We start from the raw sequence: 23,612 nt of genomic DNA, 5'->3' as shown, positions 1-23,612 counted from the left end.
GAAATATTAAGGTGTTTTTAACGATAACTGACTGAAAATGTTTATTTTCCAAATATGCCATTTTACACAAGGTACTCATTCTCACAGGACTAAAAATTGTTTAAAGCAGATGTTAATAATTTAGAGGTTTTGCTTTTGATTTTACTATTTTTTTGGAATATAAACAAGTGTTTGTTCTGTGGTTTTTTTATTTATATCATTTTGTTTTCCTTTTTGTTCTGGTTTGTGTAAAACAAGCAACCAACAATCAACCAAGGAAAAGGCCCAAAGCAAATGAAAAAGTAAAAAGAAAGGAATTGACAATATCCAATACATGTAATAGTAGAAGATACATCCAGCACTTGGGAAAAAAAAAAGTGTATATACTTTTATATTAGAAACATTCTTGTATTAAAATCTCAAGAAAAGGAACAAGAAGTAAAGGTTTGCCACATATTCTGCACATGTTTATCTCCAGGCACTGTCACTGGTTTTGGTGATAATGTGAGGGAGGTCAAACATATGGTAAGTCCTTTCAAAAATTAATCTCAGGGACTCTTGCATAAGAGGCCTGTGGAGTCAGTGCTTGTCTTCAGGAGCCTGGCTGCTGCTAGTTGGTTTTTCTCTCCAGCTGTAAATCTCGTTTTTAAAACACCAGCATATACCAGATGCTTACCAAATAACACTCCTAGATGCAATTATTTGCAATATCTGCCAGGGGGGTATTAGGAGGTCTCAAAGGGAATAGGGTGTCTGCAAAACCCACTCAGCGTGATGATACTGTTCTTGCTCATAAATACACAAATCCCTGTGTTTGGACCACATAGCCATAGCACAGACTCAGAAGCCTTGGGGAAAATGTTCTTTCCTTTCATTTGCTGAAACAGTGAGTTTCTAAGTAAAACAAGATGCAGAAGAGGAAGAGGGAAAGAGCGTGGGAATATAGGTTTTTCCTCCATGGTGTGAGAAGACGATTTTGAGGTCTCTGCCACTCAACTAGGTGATCTTGAGCAAGCCATTGGGCTTTGTGTCTTGGGCTCTTCAGTTAAATATTTGTGCCTCTTTCCCTTACAGACACACTGTGAAAATGCAGGCCTGTGGTTGTTGCTGTAGGTAGTGAGATCGGAGCAGTCTGTGCTGGGCTAAGTAAAAGCTTGGCAGGGAAGTTTATGTGTAACGATCAAATTCACCAAAAATTTACTTAATTAAAACACTCTGCCCAAATCCACATGTGGACATGTTTGTTGAGTGCATTTCTGACTGTATCTTGCCTAGCCCTTATCTCTGCTGTCAGTCACACAGCTGCAGTCAGTGTTACTTAAGGGACTGCCTTTGTACACTTCCCTGAAAGGTCTGAACCTTGATGTGACAGCAGGAAATGTGATGTGAAGAAAAGCTTGATCCTCTAAAAACATTGTGTGTGAAGCTTGTTACTCTACTGGTCACTAAATTGTGATTACTGTATTCATTTCTGGGTGGTGCTTTCCTTTATAAGGAATTTCCATTGAGATCAGTACTGAGGTGGAGGGAGTGTGCTCAGCAGAAGCAGTATCTCTCATACACTGGTTGTATCTTGTGTAGCATACTGCTAAAATAGCCTCAGAGTCTGTAAATGTGTTGCCTGTGACATTTACTTGACTATCAAAGTTGTATCTTAGTTGTCTTCCAGTCTTTTTTCTAGTTTGCTTGGAGAAACTGGGAGCAGGAGTGGAAATTACTTGTAGGCAATGTCAGCACGCAGGGAGAACAGTTGAAATAATCTTACAGCAAAAGTAACCTTTCTTAGTAGCAAAATATCTCAATTTTTGTGCCTGACTTTTGCCACTAACATAAACTAAAGAAGGTAAAGAAGTAGACAATTGAGACAATTGTTTTGGGGAGGGGACTTCAGTTGGCTGCTTGCAGTGTGATACATAGCCCTAGCAATAATAAATACTATATAACAATTCTCTAGCAAGTTTCCAGGCATGCTGTTTCTTCACCAGTTACTTTTCTGGACTTCCCCCCCCCCCCCCCCCCCCACCCGCAATCCAACTGAAGTTCACTTTAGTCCATTGGAAAGGAGTGTGTGCACATGAAGAACTAGTTACTGGGCTCTTGGTTGAACTTCTGAACTTCACTTTGCATGACTGAAAAATCAACTTCTTTGATGACACATTGAAAATAAGGGTATGGAGTTGAGCTCTTCCCATCTGCCCAGACCTGGTGAAGGAAGCCGCATTTGCCTTGTGAGCTCTTTTTTGGCCTCCTGCTGAGTGGCCGAAGGAGCTGAGAGGTAAAGGACTACAGTATTCTCTGCCCCTAAGAGCTCACAGCTATGCCAAGGTTATGGACAGTTACTTCCTGCCAAAAAAACACCCTGTGACTCAAACATAGTAATTCCTTACAGTGTTTAATTAAGCGTACAAAGAATTAAAATCCTTTGATTTAAAAAAAAAAAAAAAATCCTTCCATAGCTGTTTTCTCTTCAGGATTCAGAACTGCATCATCTTCTTTGGTCACATGGCTTTTGAAATATGTTTTCTCACTCTGACTGTTAGAAGTTGGCTTCACCCCCCAGCCAACCCTGAAGTCCATCATACCCCATTAGCAAATGGGCTAGCAGGGTGCTGTGCTGTGCAGAGAGCTCTGTGTCTGTCCAGTGCTCATCGAGATTGTGTGTTCTATCTTCCAGATTCCGACCTGAGCATGCGCACGCTCAGCACACCCAGTCCAGCGTTAATATTCCCACCGAATTCCCCTGGATTCCAAAATGGCAGAGGTTCGTCGACGTCTTCCTCCTCCGTCACTGGGGAAACTGTTGCCATGGTCCATTCTCCACCTCCAACCCGTCTCACCCATCCTCTCATCCGGCTGGCGTCCAAGCACCAGAAGGAGCAGGCCAACATAGACCGGCTGCCCGACCACTCCATGATCCAGATCTTCTCCTTCCTGCCCACCAACCAGCTGTGCCGCTGTGCCCGCGTGTGCCGCCGCTGGTACAACCTGGCCTGGGACCCGCACCTTTGGAGGACTATCCGCCTGACTGGCGAGACAATCAACGTAGACAGGGCTCTCAAAGTGCTCACCCGGAGGCTTTGTCAGGATACTCCCAACGTATGTCTCATGTTGGAGACGGTAATTGTTAGTGGCTGCAGGCGGCTCACAGACAGAGGACTCTACACCATTGCTCAGTGCTGTCCAGAACTGCGGAGGCTGGAGGTGTCTGGCTGTTACAACATCTCCAATGAGGCAGTCTTTGATGTTGTGTCACTGTGCCCAAACCTGGAACACCTGGATGTGTCAGGTAACAGGGAATGGCCCAATACAGATGCTTCTGATGTTTGTCAAATTCTGTAACTGCACGCTTATCCTGTCTGTGTTGTCTTTCAAAGTAGGAATGCCTGTCTCCTAACAGAGCACCTGTGAGACAGGCACCACTAAAATAAAATCTCTGTGCCCCTAGTGCCAGCAGCACCTCTGGAGTGGCAGGCCTCTTCCAAAGGAAGTGAGCTAGCAGAGATGGCCTGTTTAAATGGCATAAGGAGTTATTGCAGATTTTTGCACAAAGCACCCATAGAAGGCCCCATGCTGCAGTCAGTGCTATGTCATGTGATGAAGCCTGGGTACTTCAACAAAATTTGTTTTATCTTTTTCACACACATTTGTACGTAGATTATATATAGGTAATGAATACATCTGTAATCTGGTAAGTAACTTGAGGAGGAGCTCAGAATAAGCACTAGGCTTTTTTTCTAGGTATTAATATCAATTGTCATCCCCAGCTAAACTTCAAGCTCATCTTGTTTTCATTGCTATTTTAACAAGACTTAGCCAGCTTGAACTTTTTTCTCTTTTCTTCCTTTTTTTTTTTTTTTTTTTTTTTTTTGTTTAGATCAGCAGAATTGTTTTAGACAATTTTCTTCAAGCCTGCTCTGGGGAAACAAGATGTTTTTTTCCAAGGTCAGCTGCACAGAATTTCCCCTCTGCAAATAGGTTGCCACTTAGTAGAAAGGATGCAGCCAAGCAGAGAGCTGAAGTAAATTTGCCACTCAACATTTACTTTGTGATCTCATCTGTTATCAGTCTAATGCCATCATAAATCAGCTGAACTAGATTTGTCATTGCAGAGGTACCAGTGGCAACAAGCAGGATGAAGACAAGGGATTAAACAACAGGGGATAGAAAGTGATGCTATTGAGTCACTGGTGCCAGATGCTTTTTCCAAGGCTGCATATCTGGTGTACACTGATTTGCATTCTTCTCCCTGCTTTTTAATTTTTTTAAGCTGATTTATCCAACTCTCTCACCCCATTCCTAGTATGGCAGAATGTCATGGAAGGCATCAAAACAAATATCAATAAATCAGAATTATGCTCTTTTTGTGACTGCTTTCTGAAACAAGGTAATAAGGAGTCTGTGGAGCTTCACAGGAGTCTATTCACAGTGACCTCATATATGAATTACTTGTTGTTAGTACACACTGACATTTGTTCTGGATTGCTAATCACACATTCAGGTTGAAGCATCTCCAGTGCCAGGAGAAAATGTCCATACCTGTGTGATTTAGACCTAGAGCTTTGAAGCTCACACCCTGAGTGTACCTGGGGGCTTGTAGGTGGTTGAAAGTGCTTTGGTCCACAGCTCTTATTTATAGATGTGCTGTAGAACAAAGGTGACATTTTCAAAAGCAGGGAAAAGGAAAAGGGGATACCAGGTCTTGAAATAGGTTCTTTTGGGGTCTATCTTCATTTGTGGTTTTCCCAACCCTCTTACCAGCAGACCCTGAAGCTGGTGTCTGTCTCTAAGAGCTCAGCAGTTTGGCTTAAAGTGTGCAGGGGCCAAATAAAATAATGTGTTCCTTCAATTTTGTCACATCAATGAGATAGAAAGTAATTTTAGGTTTTTTTTTTTTCTAAGTTATTCTTTCTTTTTTGAGCGTGTGAGGGAAAAACCCTGCTTTTGAACATGCTCAGAAGTCAGGGTGTTTGGTTTTGGATATAGCTTTTGCTGCATGTACTGTAGGAATTTAGGATAATCAGTCTTTGGGCTCTTGTTTTGAGTCCACTTTTTTCATTCTGCTGTGGGTAATTTTGGAGGATGTTTTGGAAAGAAGGTTCCATTTCCCCCTTTTACTCTCTGTAGTTATGATGACAAAGCTTGCACTGCCATGCTCAAGGAGTTCTCAGGACTGAAGTGTTTCCCTGGTTTAGTTCCACACTGAGCAAGAGGACGTGGGGGTTTGTGTTGGGGAGTGATGCTGGTTGCTAGTTAATTAAATCCCAGTCCACAGTTGTACATCTAGTTGAATCCTTTTCCCCCTTGGATAGCTGCTTGGCAGCAGAAACTTACCAAAATCCTTAATGTCAAAACCAGATGTTTGTATTAACTTAAGGAGCTTTCCACAATGTAAGTTTTGTCACTGTCAGAATCCACTTTGTGGGCATGTCTGAGATACTGCTAGACGTTGGTTGAGCATGACTGCAAGTTATTGTCTGACACTCTAGCCAGTATGTTTTTCAGTCTCTTTGGATGTTTCTCCTCCCTTTTAGAAACCAGTTATACATACTTTATGGAAAATCCTGTTACAAGAGCTTTATTTTTACATTTTGTATTATTTAGGACAGAAAAATTGTTGTGTACCCAGGAAGCTGTCGTTTTGCCTAAAAATCAATCAGTTCTGTATCAGCATGGACTTTTTTCTGGTGAAACCGTTTTGAATGCCTTCCCATTAAATATTTTACAGTATAGACAAAGTAACTAGACATGGCAGTGATGAGCTTGACAGAACAGTGATCGCACAACTGATGTATGTGACTCCAGCCCTGCTGTGAGAATTCTGACCCGTTCACTTTCTAATCGTGGTCATTAAACCTTCTTGGACTGAAACAGCAGCAGAATGTTCTGCTTGGCCTTGTGGATGCATCATTCTCACTAAGCCAGATTTAAAATTGCGTTGTGGTCAGAATATAAAATATCCAGACTGATTTCTTAATCCAGTAACCTCCTCAGCCAAGTGCAACAGCAGCAGCTAGATCAGGTGCAGCAGAACTATGCCTAGGTGCCAGCTTCTTCTGTGAAACTGCTTTAACACATTTTGTATCACCTACTGCAAAGAATGCACTACAGGTGATTTTTTTTTTTTATTGTACTGCTTCCCTAAATCCATTGTGTTACTGAGTGTGTATACAGTACTTATCTGAAGGCAAGAGTACTTCCAGAGATTGCTCCAGAGGACAGATGGATCTGAAACAGTCTGAAGAGAAAATAGCATTCAGTTTTAAGATGTTTATTGAACAGAGTGGTTTACTTCAAGGTCTTGTTTCTGCATGACCTGTGGGCAATTTGCCCATTTAATTGTGTGAGGCCTAAGGTAAACTTTGCATCTGTTCAACTAAATTTGAAACCCAAATTAAAGATCTAGCATAAATTTAAATGATGAATGTAGAAATCTAGTTGCATGTGGCAAAGTGTTTCAAATCCATATCCTACACTTCTGACAGTGTTTGTGTGAGTCCACATGGTTATCTCAAGTGATTTTTTTTTTCCTTTTTGCTTTTAAGAGCTGAAGCATATTTATACCTTCTACTAATCCTATGAATGACAACATCTAATAGCAAGTGGTACAGCAGGGTCATGTGAGTTTTTGAGGCAGTCTCCATACATCACACTCTTTAATTCCACACTACAGTATTTCTGCAGGGTTTCTGATACATGGAGATCTAAGGTTTTTATGAGTCACTTCATACTGCTTGGCCAGTGTTCCAGCAATATAGAAAAGGTCTTTTTATATCTACCTGGGGACACCTTTTTGGGCATAACCTGCAGAATTTCTCTAAGTAGCCATTTATGGCTAAAACTGTTAGGCCTTAATCACTAACAGGTAGACTCTCCTTTCTTGCAGCTGTTTCAAGCTATGCTAATGCAAAGTGCCCAGCTGAACTTGGCACAGTTTAAGAATTTCTCTGAGAAGCCTAAGACTGCCAGTTTGCAGTGCAGCAGAAACCACATTTTCCAAAAAAAGCTTTCACTCTCCTCTATGCAATGAGTGGAGGTTAAATAAAAATGGGGAAAGTCTGTGTGTGTTTTTCCTTTTAATCTAGTTCTTTGTCTTTCCTTGCAAGGTCTGGTGTTTCTCCTCTAGTCTAGTTACCTCCATTCATGGCCAGACTTTCTCACAGGACACAATCTTTTTCTTTGTCCATGTCCTTGCATGCCCTTACTAGTGTGTTGGCTCCTACCAATTCTCCCCATTCTCCTTAGGTTATCCAAATCTCCACCCTTCTACAAGCACACAGTTGTGCCATAGTTTTGCATCCTTCCCACATTGCAGGCTAGGGGCTGGATTCACATCTGTTCTCCAAATGCTTGGGGCAGGGGAGGGGGGAAAAGGGAGCAGGGTTGTGTTTTCTATAATGAGTTTGGATGGTGAAAGAGCCTCTGATGTTGGTTTGCAGATTCAACCAGCCAGCAGCGGGACTGATCAAAAAAGCTGCATTGTTTGTCACATAGTATCCTTTTCTCTAACTGGATTTATATTGCAGTAACAGATCATAGGCTGTCCCCAGATAGACCCAGGACCACCATTTTACATTTGGGGTATGGACAAAATCAGTCCAGTGCTTTCCAGGGCTCACAAGCTCAAAGCAACCTCACTGACTCCAGTGGAATTTATTGTTTCTTCTGGTGTGGGGACTCAGCAGGGCAAATCAGGTCAGGGTGAATCCACTCTTGCGACATGAGGATACCTTCATCATGTCCAGCACACCATTCCACACCCGCCTTTGTGGTCCTGCTGTGAGATTTGTTTTTGCTGCTTGCTTAAACTCACTGTGTTTTTCCACGTAGGCTGCTCCAAAGTAACGTGCATCAGTCTGACTCGCGAAGCCTCCATCAAGCTGTCTCCCTTGCACGGGAAGCAAATCTCCATCCGCTACCTGGACATGACAGACTGCTTCGTCCTGGAGGACGAAGGACTGCACACCATTGCCGCCCACTGCACTCAGCTGACCCACCTGTACCTGCGCCGCTGCGTCCGCATCACCGACGAGGGTCTGCGCTACCTGATGATTTACTGCACATCCATCAAGGAACTGAGCGTGAGCGACTGCCGCTTCGTCAGCGACTTCGGCATGCGGGAGATCGCCAAGCTGGAGTCGCGTCTGCGATACCTGAGCATCGCTCACTGCGGCCGCATCACGGACGTGGGCATCCGATACATAGCCAAATACTGCAGCAAGCTGCGCTACCTCAACGCGCGGGGCTGCGAGGGCATCACGGACCACGGCGTGGAGTACCTCGCCAAAAATTGCACAAAACTCAAATCGCTGGACATTGGCAAGTGCCCTCTGGTTTCAGACACCGGCCTGGAGTTTCTAGCCCTCAACTGCTTCAACCTAAAGCGCCTGAGCCTGAAATCCTGTGAGAGCATCACTGGGCAGGGCCTGCAGATTGTAGCTGCCAACTGTTTTGACCTGCAGATGTTGAACGTGCAGGACTGCGAAGTCTCTGTGGATGCTCTGCGATTTGTTAAACGACATTGCAAGCGCTGTATTATAGAGCACACCAACCCTGCTTTCTTCTGAAGGGACACCTCACACCTGTCATTGCAATGCAGTATTAAAAACACTAATGTATAAGCACATGCTCCCATATTCAGTAATGCTGTCTTTTCTGTTGCTCACGGGAGTCAGTTTTTCTTGTACCTTATGGGTGAGGGGGGTTTCTAGAGGACTATTTTGTTTGCTTTTTGTATGATCACTTTTTAAGGTGCCGTGGGTCTCTGGGACCCACGTGGGAGAGGCTGCCTTAATGCAAAAGCAATGAATGCTCAGCATCCCCAGTGGGGTGTCATTTCCGTAAGAGCCATGATCTTGTCCCAGGCTACAGTAGCTGCCTCCAAAGGAAATAGCACATAATCCCTCCTTTGAAAATGCTACTAAGCTGTGTCAAGTACATCTGAATTCTAGCTGTGCTCATGAAGCTGACTATGCAATATTGTCTGTGTTCCCCAACTATTTCCAATATGGCTGATAAAGCATCCTCTTGTTTCCAAGTAGTTTTTTTCTGGTAGTTATCCATTGTAACCCCTCAAGAAGTGATGGGTAATGTTCTTAAACATGCTCATTTGAGGCAGAGTAAGACCTGCTGGCCATTGCTGAGCACTTCTGCATAGTGAATCTGGAGATTGTGCGCATGCGTGGATTCTCTTGGGAAGCCCACCTCCAGGTCCCTTGTACATCATCACTACTTGCCTTCATTTCTAAATTTCTCCTCTCCACCCTCTGGTAGTAGATAGGGGCTTCTGGCTCTGGTAAGTAGTGATGTATTCACCTGAGTGAAGGAGAACAAATGAGATATTGGTGGCCTGGCAAAAGGAAAAGCCACCAAGCCAGCCTCAGAAGCATCTGTAATTCTGCAGCAAGCTGGGATAGTACTGTAGGACAGCAGAGAGGCTCTGAGACGTTGTGGAGCAGCTTGCACAGGGCAGTCCCAATTGCTCTGCTGTGTGGCTGTCACCAGAAAGTCTGGTTTTGTCCCTTTGCTGTACCTTTTCAGCAGCTTTGGTACCACTGCAGTTGATGCTCCCCGAGCAAAGCAGGCACTTGCATTGAGATGAAGTTAGTATGTGCCTTAATACACTTGGAAACCTGACCCTTTTCTGTGGCCCTCCAGTTCAAAGGATAGATGGCTGATCTCAAGACTTCAAAGACATTAGCCTCATGTTAGATAACACCCCTGGGGACAGAGGGGCTTGGAGTGTTTTTCACATTAGATTTGGATTGAGACTTTGGCTGCATGTGTTCCCTTAGGCTGGAGATACAGCTGCATTCAACAAAGAATTAAACAGCAGAGTTGCCCTGTGACACTGGGAGCTCCTGGTACTCTCATGGTTACTCTTGCTCTTGCACGAGCAGGAGTGTTTTGGAAGTCCCCCATCTCGTTGGCTCCTTCCCCAGAGTGTGTGGTTGATTCATGGTTGCTTTCTTCACCATTTTCTGGCAGCTGTTCCTCTGCATTTTCATATGTAATGCTGTGAAAGAGCTGAAAGCCAGACACATGAGGGGTGATGATATTTTCAGACAGGCCCCCTGTGCCTGACTGACAGGTGAATTCATTTGTTCAGCTCAAACACTGTAAGTGCCTCATAAGAAAGGAAGCACTGTGTCTGGTTTTCATAAGCAGTAGTTCCATCATCTCCAGACAACACTAATAAAATCAGTGGTATGGAGTGAAAATCAATATGCTCAAGAAAAACACGTAACTGCTGAGGAAATACTTACAACAATACTTTCTCAAGTTGCACCAAAAAAAAAATAAAAAAAAGGGCAATGGTTTGGGCACGTCCCTGGAGAGGGAACTTGTCCTGCTGCTGCAAAAATTCCTGTAACTTATGTATGTTCCTCCAATTTTGGATTTTTTAATACAAGATGGCATCAGCTCTGAATTATAAATTAGGTTGTACTAAAGCAAATAGGGCTATGGAAAATGAATTTGTCATTGCTACTGTTACTGCTCAATGACTAATATGAAGTGATACCATCCCTTGGATAATTAATTTCATTTTGGTTTTCCTTTCCATATTTCTAAAATAAAAGATTCTTCTCCAGCAAGTATTACAGTATATTTTATCCGAGCCAGCTATACTCTGTTTATCTTTTATCTAAAAATGGCCTTGAGGAATTTAAATGTTGAGCCCTGAGGATGGTGGAATTTTGAGCCATTTGCACTCATGAAATATAAGGCCTCACTAGTAACATTTAATTGTTTATTAAAAAAAAAAAAAAGCTACTTTTCTGGCTATGTTAAATTGAATGAATAGCGCTACATGGTTTTTAAAGTTTCTAATGTTTAAATTGGCCTGTACTGTACAAATGTCACTATAAAGCCTTAATTTGCTACCAAGAAATAAAGCAATATATTGGTAACTGATGAGCATGCAGCATCATTTTCACTAACTGATTAACTGCTAGTAAAAAAGAAAATATTAAAACTTGTAAAACTTGAAAACTAGGTGGGTAATTGAGCAAATCAACCCATTAGGTAGGTGGATGACGATTAAGAGAGGGACAAAATTATTATGGATTATGACCTTGCCTTTCTCTTTAAAATTTGATTTTCTTTATGTGTTTGTTTTTGCAGGTTTGTTTTTTTTGTTTGTTTTGTTTTGTTTGGGTTTTTTTTTGACCCTGAAACATAATTAGAAACTGGAAGTGCAAGAAAAAGAAAAAACAACATATTAAAAAATTTATAAAATTTCAGGAGGGCCTCTGCATTGGCTTAAAGGCATGTTAACATATTTGATGGAAAAAGTAAAATGGAACAACTGAAAGGGTGGAGCAGTTACTGGAGCAGTGTTGTCTTTTGAAGGCTCTAGAAACTCTTCTCTGGGGGGCACAGTAGAAAGTTAATAAAGGTAATTTTTCTAAGCCAAATATTTTTAAGTACATAGTCTTCGATGGTCTGAGTTGGTACTCTGAGACTGCTACTTACTTCAAGAAAATTTGAGTTTAACTTACTGATACAGTTTGCCTGATTTGACTTTCAACCTTTTTCCTATGTCTATTTAAAAAATGATAGAACCAGGAAATACTGGAAAAAAATGCACTGGTAAAAACTGAAATAGTGCGTGTGGAGCTGAGTTTGTTAGAAAGGTTGTAGTGTGTGACTGATGTGTCTTCTAGTTTAAGGGTTAGCAAAGGCTATAAATTTCCTGAGTGAAAACATAGGTGATTCTTGAACCATAAAATTCAGGCGCAGGCACTGAGGCTTCTTCAGCTCTGCAATAGCATGTGGTGATTTCATCAAAGAAAGGCAGCAATGAATCACATCAGTCAGGCTGGCATGTTGTTTATGTCTTTGGAATCATTTGTGTCCTCTAGGAAATCATTGGTCTCTTAGAAAAGGCACATCTGAACTACCATGCACTGTGATTATAGCCAAAACTCTCTGTCTAGGTATTCATTCTTCCCTTGGCTTTTTGTAAAAAGTAGAACTGTATTTTTCCTATCTGCAGCATGAAACTGATGAGAAGTGCAACACTTTTGCCTCTTTGACTGTGCTCATCTGGCTTCCTACAGAATGCAAAACAGGTTCTGTTGGATGTCTTGAACTCAGAACCATGGTGCAGACTGAAACCTTCAGTAGTGGCTCATGTGGTTTCTCAAAACTTCCAGACTTTGAACTGAAAAATTGAAAAGCTAGTAAAATATCTAATTTTAGCACTAGCCTTGAAACAGGTCCAAACTGTTATTAAAAAGAAACACAGTGGTTATTTGGACTGCAGGCTGGCTGCCCCTCAGCTGCCAGTGTTAGTTTAGAGAGGAAAAGTTCTCTGACAGAGTTGGTGCATGGCTCCTCTTCCCTCAGTGTTCCCCAGGAAAGTAACCTACCCTCAGATTTTTGTAACTTTGTCAGTTTAGCTATTCATGCTGAAACTTCCCATGCTGGGCTTTGAAAATGTTAGCTGAAATGGTTCATCTGGTTCTGTAAATAAAGCTGGGGGAAATGTCATTTTGCTCATGTTAAACTTCAGGTGACCTTTCCTTTGAAAATGGTCCATTGCTCTTCATCTCTTCTAAGGCCTTCAGAGTGAAAGTGTGAGCCTTGCCAGGAGGTCAGCTTTGGGACAAGGATGTGTCTTCCTGATCTCCCACTAAGTTTCACCTAAATTTAGCTGCATTACATGTCTTTGAACATCTCCAACTCTGTAACCAGGGAGAAAAGGGACATGCTCAGACCTTTTGGAGCTTGTAGTCTGGAGAGGCTGGGATTTGGCAAAGCTAAGAAGCGTTTATCACTCTGGCAGTGTGAAGGAGGAAATGACCTGAATTATATGGAAGCTGCTTGGAAAGTCAGGGCAGGGTTGAAAGATGGGGTTTTGAGAGCTGGGACAAAAAGGATGAAGGAGATTTCCTGGGCAAGGGGGACTGAGACTGAGATGACAAGAGATTGAATGATTTTCAGCAAAGAAACGGGGGCTGGGGTTAAGAGAGGTGAGTTTGTTTGTCTGGCTGAGCAGAGACAGGTGAGCTAGAGGGAGAAAACAGTGAAGAATTAAGTTTGGGGTAGGAAGAGAAACATGAAGAAAACTAATTGAACTTCATTTAAATACAGTACATTCCTTTGGCACAGGTTCTGAGAAAAGCTTACTATTTCAGTGAGGATAGCTGAAGTTTGAAACAAAAAGTAAAATAGTAATTTTGTATTTACCAATACTTACCTTGATGTATGTATGTATATACATATATATATACATATATGGTGAGGCCAGAAAGTCTTTCCTGGCAGAAGTATATAGCTTTACCAGTATATGAAGGTCTGAGAGATTGTCAGCCTCAGGGTCTTTTTCCTGCCTTTACACCTTTGTGTGGAGTAACCTGGTGAGAAGAACAAGGAAGGCTGATTTGTAAGGTCCATTCTTCTTTGGAACTGCATTTCAGCAGCACCTTTGCAAAGGTGCAGTCACCAGTGTGGACCCAGACTCATGCCATTTTTGAGGACTGTTAAAGGGCATAGTAATCATGGGTTCAAGTTACTGCCAGGCAGTAGACATCAGAATTCAAACTTAGCCTAACAAAAATACATTTGACTGAACAGCATTACTGTATGCTATTGAACAGATTAAATCCATTTTCTCTGTAAAATAGCTGAGGGATGTTTATTTTCATGCACCCTGCTGCACAGGTTCAGAGCAGGTTTTTCCTCCATCTCTGTCTTCTGAGAAAACTGGATAGATAGAAACATCAGGTAATTTTTCCCTTGTCCTCTGGATGATCACAGAGGCACATCTGAGATTTAAACTAGTCAATAGAAATCTTTTCCAAGTAGGCTCTGCTAATGCAAATTTTTAAAACATTAAGAATGCTGCAATCCAATTAACCACAGATATGCCAGACCAATATGAAAGTTACTAACAGGCATTGGAGGAAGAACCAGAGGAACCAGAAGGAGGGATCTTTTAAAACGCATAACCCCCACAGGCTTTTATTAATTACTCTGATACTTTTAATGCAGGACAGAAATCTTAGCATTCCTTCTAGCACTAGAGGTGCTGTGTTCTTTGGGTTTGAGTAGCTTATTTTTTCTTTTTTTTTTTTAAGAAATATTGCATGCTGTAGCCTCAAGCACAGACAAAGGATAGAAATATAAAAAGTCATCTTTCAAAGTGGAGAAAGAATGCAGAGAGGGATCTGTGCCAAAAGGAATGAATGTTTTTAACAGTTTCACGTTTCATTGTCTATCTTTGATGACTCTTAAAATACAGGTTTTTTAAAACAAGTAAATGGCCATTCTTGAGATGTTTTGTTGCTTCTTCAATATATCCCATTCACACAGTTGCCTCAGCAGACAGACATCAGAGTTTTGGAAAACTTGAATTTCTAGCTTTGAAAATAAATGTAGCTAATGTATCATTTATAATTTAGTTTAATTTAAGCCTTATCAAGTTTTTTCACATCTTAATAGCTTGTCCTATATAGGATCTGTCCCAAGCCTTCATCAGGACAACTCCAAAAATATTTCTAAATATTTAGAACCAATTCTATTTTTCTGCCACCCCAATTTGCCCTAGATGCCTTTTCCTGGTCTGTTGTATGCTGTGAAAATACTTTCAAGAAAAGGGCTTATTTCTGGACTTGAATTATGTTCTGTTTGATTGCTTTATGGTCATGTATCTCATGTGGTATCACAATCGTTGATGGGTCTTTTGTGACAGGACACTGCAGAGTGACTACCTGGATTTCAGCATGGAAATAGAATGGACTAACATGATGTATGTGACATAGCATTTGTCTGAGCCTGCATTTTCATGAGTGATGGCTGCTCTGGGTCTTAAAATACCCACCCATAGCAGTGTCAGTACTTTTGTAGTGATTTATTCCTTAACTGCATGAAGCATCTTCTGTTTTATTTGGCATCAATGACAGGACCAAACTCTAACTACAACACCCGCTTAGGGCAAGGTAGTAGAGTCATGACCTCCATGCTGTCCTTTCCTTTTTTCTTCTGCCCTCATAGAGTTACAGAAGTTCCTGTGACAGTCCTGGGTAATTCAAATTACGGATGTCTCAGTATTAATAGGATGAGTAAGGCCATTTACTTGGCAGGCAATCCAGGTGGTTAACTGAGGGGATTGACTACAGGTTACTCAGTAGCCAAGTATTGCTGATGTTTCTCAGTGGAGGTGGGAAGTCCATGCACAAATATCAGTGTATATGATGCTTTCTGATGCTTTTTCTTAAGGGGATATGTGGAGCTACAAGGTGAATCAGCTGGGGGAAAGTGTTCTGCATAATCAAGCCATTAAAATCCTCTTTGTTAAAGTAATGTAGTAGAAAATCAGGTCTACATCTATCATGATGTATATCATCAGGTCATACTTCAGTGTCACTGCTGGGGCAACACTGCTGGGTTTTTTTTTTCTCTCTAGCATTGTATTCCTGTACCTGAACAGCAGAGAAACTACCCAGACTTTCTGTATCTGTGCCCCAAGTGACTGCAAACTTTTGGTGTTTTGCTTTTTAACCTCCAACAACCTCCTTTCCTCCCTCTCTCTCAGCAGCTAACATACTGGGGAGCCATCCCAATGGCCACCTCTTAGTGGGAACTGGCCAAGATGCCATCTCTGCTGCCATCTCCCCAGTTGGGCTGACAGCTTCTCTCGGTGCTGAAACCTGAATCCCTGCTGTTGTTCCCTCTGAAATGTGGTTGCCTCTCTCTTTTCCTTTCCTTGAGATTTGCTCACCACAAATAGCTCTCCCATCACACGGGCAGGAAAACAGTGGTGTCACCGTCGTGGGACCTGCTGCATTTTCCAGAGAACCAGAAGGAAAGGAAAATTCAAGCAAGGAAGCAAGTGCCTGGCATTTGGCAGTAATCATAGAGCCATGCAGGGTCACTTGATCTCTCAGGACAGAGAAGAATATCCCAGAAATATATCTGCTTAATATACTTCCATTGCTGCCTGGCATGCAATGGAAAACCAGGCAAATGTTTAGCAGCAGTACCTTCTTGTTGCTGGGGCATTCACAGCATTTGCATGGTTGTGTGTGCAGGGGGACCTGCAGTCTTAAAGCAACAACCCTGCTGTCAACATCCTGCCAGTGAAAAGGAAAAAGAAATGTCATCCTTCCCTGTGGTTCCAGGCTGGAGAGGTACAGAAGCTCTGGGCAGTCAGGAGGGACTCTGGAGAGCCTGAGACATGTCAGGGGTTTGGCACACGGGTCACTCCAATGCCATTCCTTAAGTGCTGGAGTTACAAGAGAAAAGTCTGCTTGGCGGGGTATCCATACTGCAGGAATTTTTGAAGCCCTGTCATAAACCCAGGACAGAAATGGGAGAAAGGGGTCGGAAGCTCCTTCTGGAAATGTGCCTTTTGCAGAAGGAGCTTTCTTGGTATCCAACCTGGACAGGTTTTTCTCCAAAGAGTTTACATAGAGAAGGGACTGCTCAAAAGCAGCAAAGAGAGCTGTGACATAGCCAAGGTGACCGTGTCCTGATAAGGGAAGGGGAGGGTGTTGAAGATGCAACAGAGAGACATGTTAAGAGAAACTCCAGGCTCTTAATTTTTGTTTTTATTATTATTTTATTTATTTTTTGTGTAAAATGAGAAGGGAAGGGGCTTTTTTGTTGGTTTGGGTATTTTTTAAGAAGTTGCCTTTTAGAGTTGCTTGGTATTTACCCTTTTTAGGGGAACCTCATCCAGAAACCCTGAGACTGGCTTATCTTCAGATCAGAGGGGTATCTGATTTCTTAACATTGGTCTACTTTTTCTGTAAGGCAAATTAACGAAGACACATGATGGCCTTGCAGCCTGAACTTTGGAGTTCATAAATCTCTGGCAGGTTAGATTTGAGAGCATGACAAAGGAGCCCCCTTTCCTGCCAAAAAATAAGAAAAAGCAAAGGATAATTGCATCAAAATTCCCAATAAAGAGAGCAAGGGAATTCAGGTCTGAAAGCTGAACTGTAAGTGGTAATGTGCAATCTCTTGCTTATAAGGTATTTTCTCCTGTGGGAGTCAAATGTGGTACTGTGAAGCTGAAGGGTAAATTGAAGTTATCATAAAGATTACATTAATTGAGCACATTGCTATAAGGAAGAACCAACACATCTTTTCTACAAGAAATTCAAAGGGTTGATAAGTACAAGGGGGACCTGTCAGGCTGTGGAGCTGAGGGCACCAAAAAGTTTTGAGAATGGTGTCTGGGTCTGGCTTCGCACTGTGAGTTGGGATGCTTTGTCTGGAAAAGACTTAACTGTGGTGAGATGTGACGCACATGACAAAGGTCATGTAATCATGGATGGCTGAATGGATGAAGGGACTGAATGTTTACCATGAATAATAGTGGGGGAAAAAAGAAGTTTGGGGCATCAAGTGAAGCCAGTAGGTAAGAGATCCATGGCAAAGTAGAGTAGTTCTTTGTTTGCCATTTTTTAAAGCCTTAGACCCCTGCCATGGAGTGTTGTGGATGCTAAATGTTCACATCATTTAAGAAGAGACTGGATGAGTTTGCAGAGGAAAAGTGTGTGTGCAGCTATTAAGTACAACAGACAACCTCTGGCTCAGGAAATGCCTGAGGCACCAAGTCTTGGAGCCTGGCAGGCTATGCTGGGAAAATATGCTTGCTCTATTCTTGTGCTTCTCTAGGCGTCTGGTTTTAGCTACAGTCAGCCAGGCTGTTCAGCTACATGGACCTTTTTGTCAGCAGCTGTTTTCATATTTTGGTATCTGCCTCAGCAGATCCGTGACACAGAGCACATACTCAGTTGTTTGCAATGCCCTTATTCAGAGTTGCTCAAGGTTCTCCAAATAATTTCGTCACCTTTTCTGAAATCCTTGTGCTTCAGACTGGAAAACCTAATCCACCCAGGAGCTAAGATTCTCATCTATTGACTCTCATGGAAGTAGGCACTAAAATTTTGCTGAGGGCTTGGTACTCTGCATATTTAAGCCCTTTTGCTGCAGGCTGCAATGAGAGCATGTCTGTATTTCAAAAAGAAAGCAGAGGAAGGAGAGCGTTTTGTGCTCTTTCCACCTCCTGCAGTTTAGGAAGCTGGTCACAGAGACACAGATTTTCCAGGTCTCTCTCACTCATCTACAGGGAGAAATCTGGAAAACAAGAAACCTCTTGATTTCTGTGAGACTGCATCTTTGTGATCAAGACCAGAATTTGCCCAGAGCCTCTGCTCAGTCAAAGAAGTTTGAGCATGTCTGCTTCCCTTTAATTTTTAGCAAGGCCTGCCATGTGTCTGACACAAGCAGCTGTATCAGGACAGTTGACCACTCAGGTCAAACTGTCTGTGATGTTTGGCATCAGAATTAAATCTCCCTTAGATGCCTAGAAGGCAGGATGCTACCAATGAATATACACTTAACAGAAACTGTACTGTCACCAAGTGCCAGCTCATAGGTTTCCCAAACTCATCTGGAGAAATTATCTCCAAAGCAGCAACACAGAGTCCCTTCTCTGCTCCTTCAAACCCTTTGCCTACTTCTGGCCCTGGGCCCACACAAATACCCAAACACAGCGAGGAATATAAATTTGCAAGGGTCTCAGCTTTCATAATATGACTAAGTTGTTTTGATTTAAGCGTGCTCCTCTTGCCAAGATTGGAAAAAATTAGTCTATTTTCCTCATGGCTGAATGTCAAGGTACACTCAGGTTTTCAGACAAATGCCCCAAATGCACCCATGTAAATGCACAACTGAACCAAAGCCTGAATGTTGGAGAACTTAACTCTTTCTTAAATAATTTTTTGGGGAAACATGGAGAAAAATAGGAAACTATGGCAGTATGAGAGGATCAAGTCCTTGCTTTGAACAAGGACTGAAGTCACCCATGGTATACCAATGGTATATAACAAGAGTGCATGCAGAATTACTGTGCTGACCTTGGAATATTGAGGCACTATTTGAAACACCCATGGGCTTCACTTAATTTTCTCAACAGAATTTGCCTACAGGGTGGCAATATTTCACGTGTTTAAGAACTTTACTTAATTTGCCCATTTAGTGCATGAAGAAAAGGTAGAAAAAAATACCACTAATATTTGACTATATTCTGATTCTTCTCTAGGGTCACTGATAGCTACTTCTTATTGTATAATTTCAGATGCTTTTCTTTTTTAATAAGGTGTTCTGCCAGTTATACCCTTACGGATTAATGTAAATGCAGACTCATACTGGGGAAAATCATATCAGTGCAGAGCAGCTGTTTGCAGGGAGACTTGTCACTGTGAAGAAATTTACACATTTTTGGATCTGTGACACCTTTGCAGGTTTACATTCATTCCTTATTTACATTAATGAAGGCCAGAGTTTTGGGAAAAGTGTTACACCAAAGGCTCCATTTAGTTAACAAAACAGAGGTACTGGATGCCATTAGAGATGCACAAGGGTATCCAAAACATCCAGGGAAGTCTGGTTGGGATGACAGCCCCTGAGGAAGATTTGTGCCCTTTTCCACTGGCAGAGGGAGGCCAGGCAGATGCCATCAGGCACCTCAAATGCCTTTAGTTTTCCTTCCTTGGGCAAAGATGCTTCCAAAACTTATCGGGAAAATGTGGCTAAGGTCAGACAGGCTGGGCCACAAACACACAAAAAATAAACCACAAATGATTGACTGTGCAGGCAAGGGTAGAAATGACTGTCATGTGAGGATATGATCATTTTGTATTGCTCCCTGCCACAATTTTTGTATAAATATTTATTCTTGAAGAAAGGACAGTTTGGTCTTCCTTTTCAAAACCAAAATGTTTCTGATGTTTATAAATAAAAGAAAAAATGAAAAAAAAAGAGAGAAAATTTGAGACATCTTAGCTCTTACTGCCTGGGCTTTACTGAAGGTATCAGGGAATTGAAAGGTGAAGACATCTCAAGCTGTGCCACTGGTTTCACCCCCAGCTGAAGGAGCAGGGATGTAGAGTCACAGTCTGGAAGTCACTGAGAACATCCTAATACCTAAAATAGTTGTGAGGATATAACCCTGCTCTTCTTTGGTTCTACCATTAGCTGCTGAAGGAACAGCCACTCACGGGGCCCGAGGGCTGTGGGAGCCCACACGGAACCAGCCACAGTTCATGGTTACAGCAGGGCTCCACTCCAGCACCGAGCAGGGGATGGTGTGTAGGGGATGGTGTGTAGGGGATGGTGAGCAGGGGATGGTGTGTAGGGGATGGTGTGTAGGGGATGGTGTGTAGGGGATGGTGTGTAGGGGATGGTGAACAGGGGATGGTGTGTAGGGGATGGTGAGCAGGGGATGGTGTGTAGGGGATGATGTGTAGGGGATGGTGTGTAGGGGATGGTGAGCAGGGGATGGTGTGTAGGGGATGGTGTGTAGGGGATGGCGAGCAGGGGATGATGTGTAGGGGATGGTGAGCAGGGGATGATGTGTAGGGGATGGTGTGTAGGGGATGGTGAGCAGGGGATGATGTGTAGGGGATGGTGTGTAGGGGATGGTGAGCAGGGGATGGTGTGTAGGGGATGGTGTGTAGGGGATGGTGTGTAGGGGATGGTGAACAGGGGATGGTGTGTAGGGGATGGTGTGTAGGGGATGGTGAGCAGGGGATGATGTGTAGGGGATGGTGTGTAGGGGATGGTGAGCAGGGGATGATGTGTAGGGGATGGTGTGTAGGGGATGGTGAGCAGGGGATGGTGTGTAGGGGATGGTGTGTAGGGGATGGTGTGTAGGGGATGGTGAACAGGGGATGGTGTGTAGGGGATGGCGAGCAGGGGATGATGTGTAGGGGATGGTGAGCAGCTTGCTGTGCATGGCCATGGGTACTCTGACCCATGGGTGTCAGGCAACCTCTGCAGGGCTTGTTCCAGAGCCTGGTGTGGTACAGCCCTACCTCATCCCATGTCTGGGAACGGAGACCTCCACATGGTGAACTGCAGGAGGTCTTTGTGTCCCCTCCTTCCTCTCTTTCCTCTTCTGCACATCCCAGGTGAGTGGGGATCAGAGGGATACAGGGATGAAAACCTGAAGCCCAGCTGATTTCTTGAAGTAGGGACTGCAGCACAGGTTCCAGCAGCTGGATAACATCTGCAGCACTCTCAGACATAAGCTTACCTTCAAGTGGTTGCAAGTGTTATCCTGGGTTTCTATTCCTGCATGATGTTCTACAAGGTAATGGCAATTTACACAGCTGCCTGATTTTCAGTACTAAATAATTTGCTATTAAATACCTTCTTTGTTCTGTCTGTTGTTTATTCCCTAGGTATGTTTGCTTTATTGGGTTTTTCCTACCTCATTTTCCCTGTTTTTGTGGTGGCTTTTACACCCTGCATACTTAATTTTGATTTAAAATGTTCTGTCCACCTAGGAGATGCCCTGAAGATCTCTCAGAAATCCTTCCTTTTTTCTTTTTTCTTTTTCTCCTTTTTTTTCTTTTTATTTTTTACTCAAACAGCCTAACTAGGAACATTTTACTATAAAGCATTAACTGCATATATAAAAGAGGAGTTAGAGCCTTGCTTTCCATTATTTCAGACTATTAAATGCTGAAAACTATCCCCCCAATGTTATCCCCCAAATGATTTTTTTTTTTTTGGTAGCTAAAACAGTTGATAGATCCTTTGCAAGTAAAGGCTGGTTTGTGTGGAAAAATCTGGCAACTGATGACAGCATGAACTTAATTTAGATTTGTGCATGAACGTTTTACTGCAGAAGAGTCATCCTGGATCATTACCCAAGTTGAACGATTCATGTGAAAATGATAAATGTTTCTGTTGACTTTCAGTGTTTGGGATACTCGTTGAAGGCAGTATCAACTCGCATTGCTAACCAACATTGCCCATTAAAATAAGAGGTAGGAGTGCCTTTTTAAACTTCATATCATGCAGAAATTTATCCTGGTTTATTTTGTAAGAAGGTGTTAATTGGTTTATTCTGCAGGGCAAATTTCCCATCTTTCCTTCTTCATCCTTTCTAATAAGATTAAATTCTCTTAATGAACAATGTGATTAAAATTATATTTCACTTAAGTAATAGATATTACCCTAAATAAAGCCACATATTGTCACAACAGTGTTACGTTAAAAGCTAAGGTACATATAACTGTCCATTCTTATAAATCACTAGGAAAAATAATATCAACCATGAAGAGATACTTTATATTTAAAATACTGAATTATACAAGTGCCAAATAGCAAATATAATAGATAGAAGAAGTATTCTTGTTGCATGGTGCCTAAATGTTCATGGCAATTTTGACAATTTGACTCTTTGTATTTCTTTTGTCTTGCAAAATTGATCTGAGGACATTCTGTTGCCTGTGACTTGCTGAGAAAAGCAGTGCCTCTGAGGAACTTTGGAAGAAGGAAGACTTCTTCCAAAGACCTGCTGTTTGGAGACAGTGGTCCTTGAGCAGATCCTTGCAGTCTGAAAAACTTTCCTCTGCTGCAGAGGGCATACAGTGGTTCACTGGAATTCTTCGGCTTTTCAAGGAAAGGAGTACCTGGGTTTTGTCAAATTCACTCAAGACAAGGTTTGGGTGAGAACCTGGGAAGCTCAGTTCCAAATTGATGAAGTTTGTGGTTCTGTAATGTAAATAATTAAACATTTTTGAAGCACACAAAGTTTTACAGTTGTGGGGGCTCATACTTCATTGCTTACCCAGTGCAAAAGCAGTGTATTCAGTACATGCCTTCAACTTCATCATGTTCTCTGAGTAGTGGCATTACCTTATGTCACCACTCTGGATTTCCCTGGAATGTTCTTGTGTTCCCTCATAGCCTGACGAGATTCAGAATACTGAGGACTCTCTTGTACTGAGACATGTAGTTACTTCTTGGCTTACTATTATTGATAACATCTGTCTCAGTACTATAATTTAGTTCTCTGCTACACTGGCAGCCAAGAAATGTGGTGTTTCAGGATCAAAAATATTGCTGGGTTTGTTCTTGAAGTTTTTTTCTTTCAGATGAAACTATTTAATTCCCCATGAATTGTGAAATTAGATCAGTGTCACTGACACGGAACCAAAATATTTTCGAAATTATTATTATTTTTTTTAAATGCTGAAGTTTTCATTTTGGCTTGGATAAAACCTGTGTTATGTTCCCTTCCTTCCAAGTCTGACCTGTCTCCTGACCAGCCTGACCAGTTTCCCTCCAAAAAATGTCTCCATTCACTCTTTGAACAAAACCACTAAAAAACAATTCAGTAAAATGATAACAGCTTCCAAATAAAACATTTGGAGTTCATCAGCATGAATCACTTTACTGGGTTTAGTGTGATTCATTTGGATGTATAGCTCTACACTGTGAGCACTTTTAAAATTTGCTTTTTCTTAAATGAGGATAAAACAAAATTTGAAACCTGGAGTGTTTTAGGGAAAAATTCGTTTGCAGGTTTGTGCTGGCTTTTTCCAGGAATCATGGCTTGCTGGGCTCAACCACTCAGTTTTCCCTCTTGCATGAATGGCATCCACACCCCACTCCTCTCACCTGGACAAGTACAGAGTTATCCATAAATGGCTCTTGCAGGATGGTTATGGGCTAATTACAGGCAATGATTGGAAAAGGGATCAAACCACTGTCAGATTTTACATCTTCCTGCAGAACGGAATTTTTTTTTCCTGGGGGAAAACCCCAACAAACAAACAAACAAACAGAAAGCCCCAATAAACACAGCTAGCTGACAACTCTGC

The 23,612-nt window shown here is 42.2% G+C and overlaps 1 protein-coding gene across 1 annotated transcript; it reads left to right on the top strand.

Moving 5' to 3' along the window:
• The first annotated feature begins 2,076 nt into the window (after positions 1-2,076).
• FBXL7 (F-box and leucine rich repeat protein 7) lies at positions 2,077-8,543 on the top strand. The gene is made up of 2 exons (XM_062499648.1): positions 2,077-3,265; positions 7,807-8,543. Exons 1-2 carry the CDS (start codon positions 2,482-2,484, stop codon positions 8,541-8,543), a joined length of 1,521 nt encoding a protein of 506 aa, XP_062355632.1. The 5' UTR covers positions 2,077-2,481.
• The last annotated feature ends 15,069 nt before the right edge of the window (positions 8,544-23,612 follow it).

This window comes from Cinclus cinclus, chromosome 1 (genome assembly GCF_963662255.1).
Source record: "Cinclus cinclus chromosome 1, bCinCin1.1, whole genome shotgun sequence".
NCBI classification, from domain to species: Eukaryota; Metazoa; Chordata; class Aves; order Passeriformes; family Cinclidae; genus Cinclus; species Cinclus cinclus.
The sequence above is the reverse complement of the archived record's forward strand: the minus strand, read 5'-3'. Positions and strand labels throughout refer to the sequence as shown.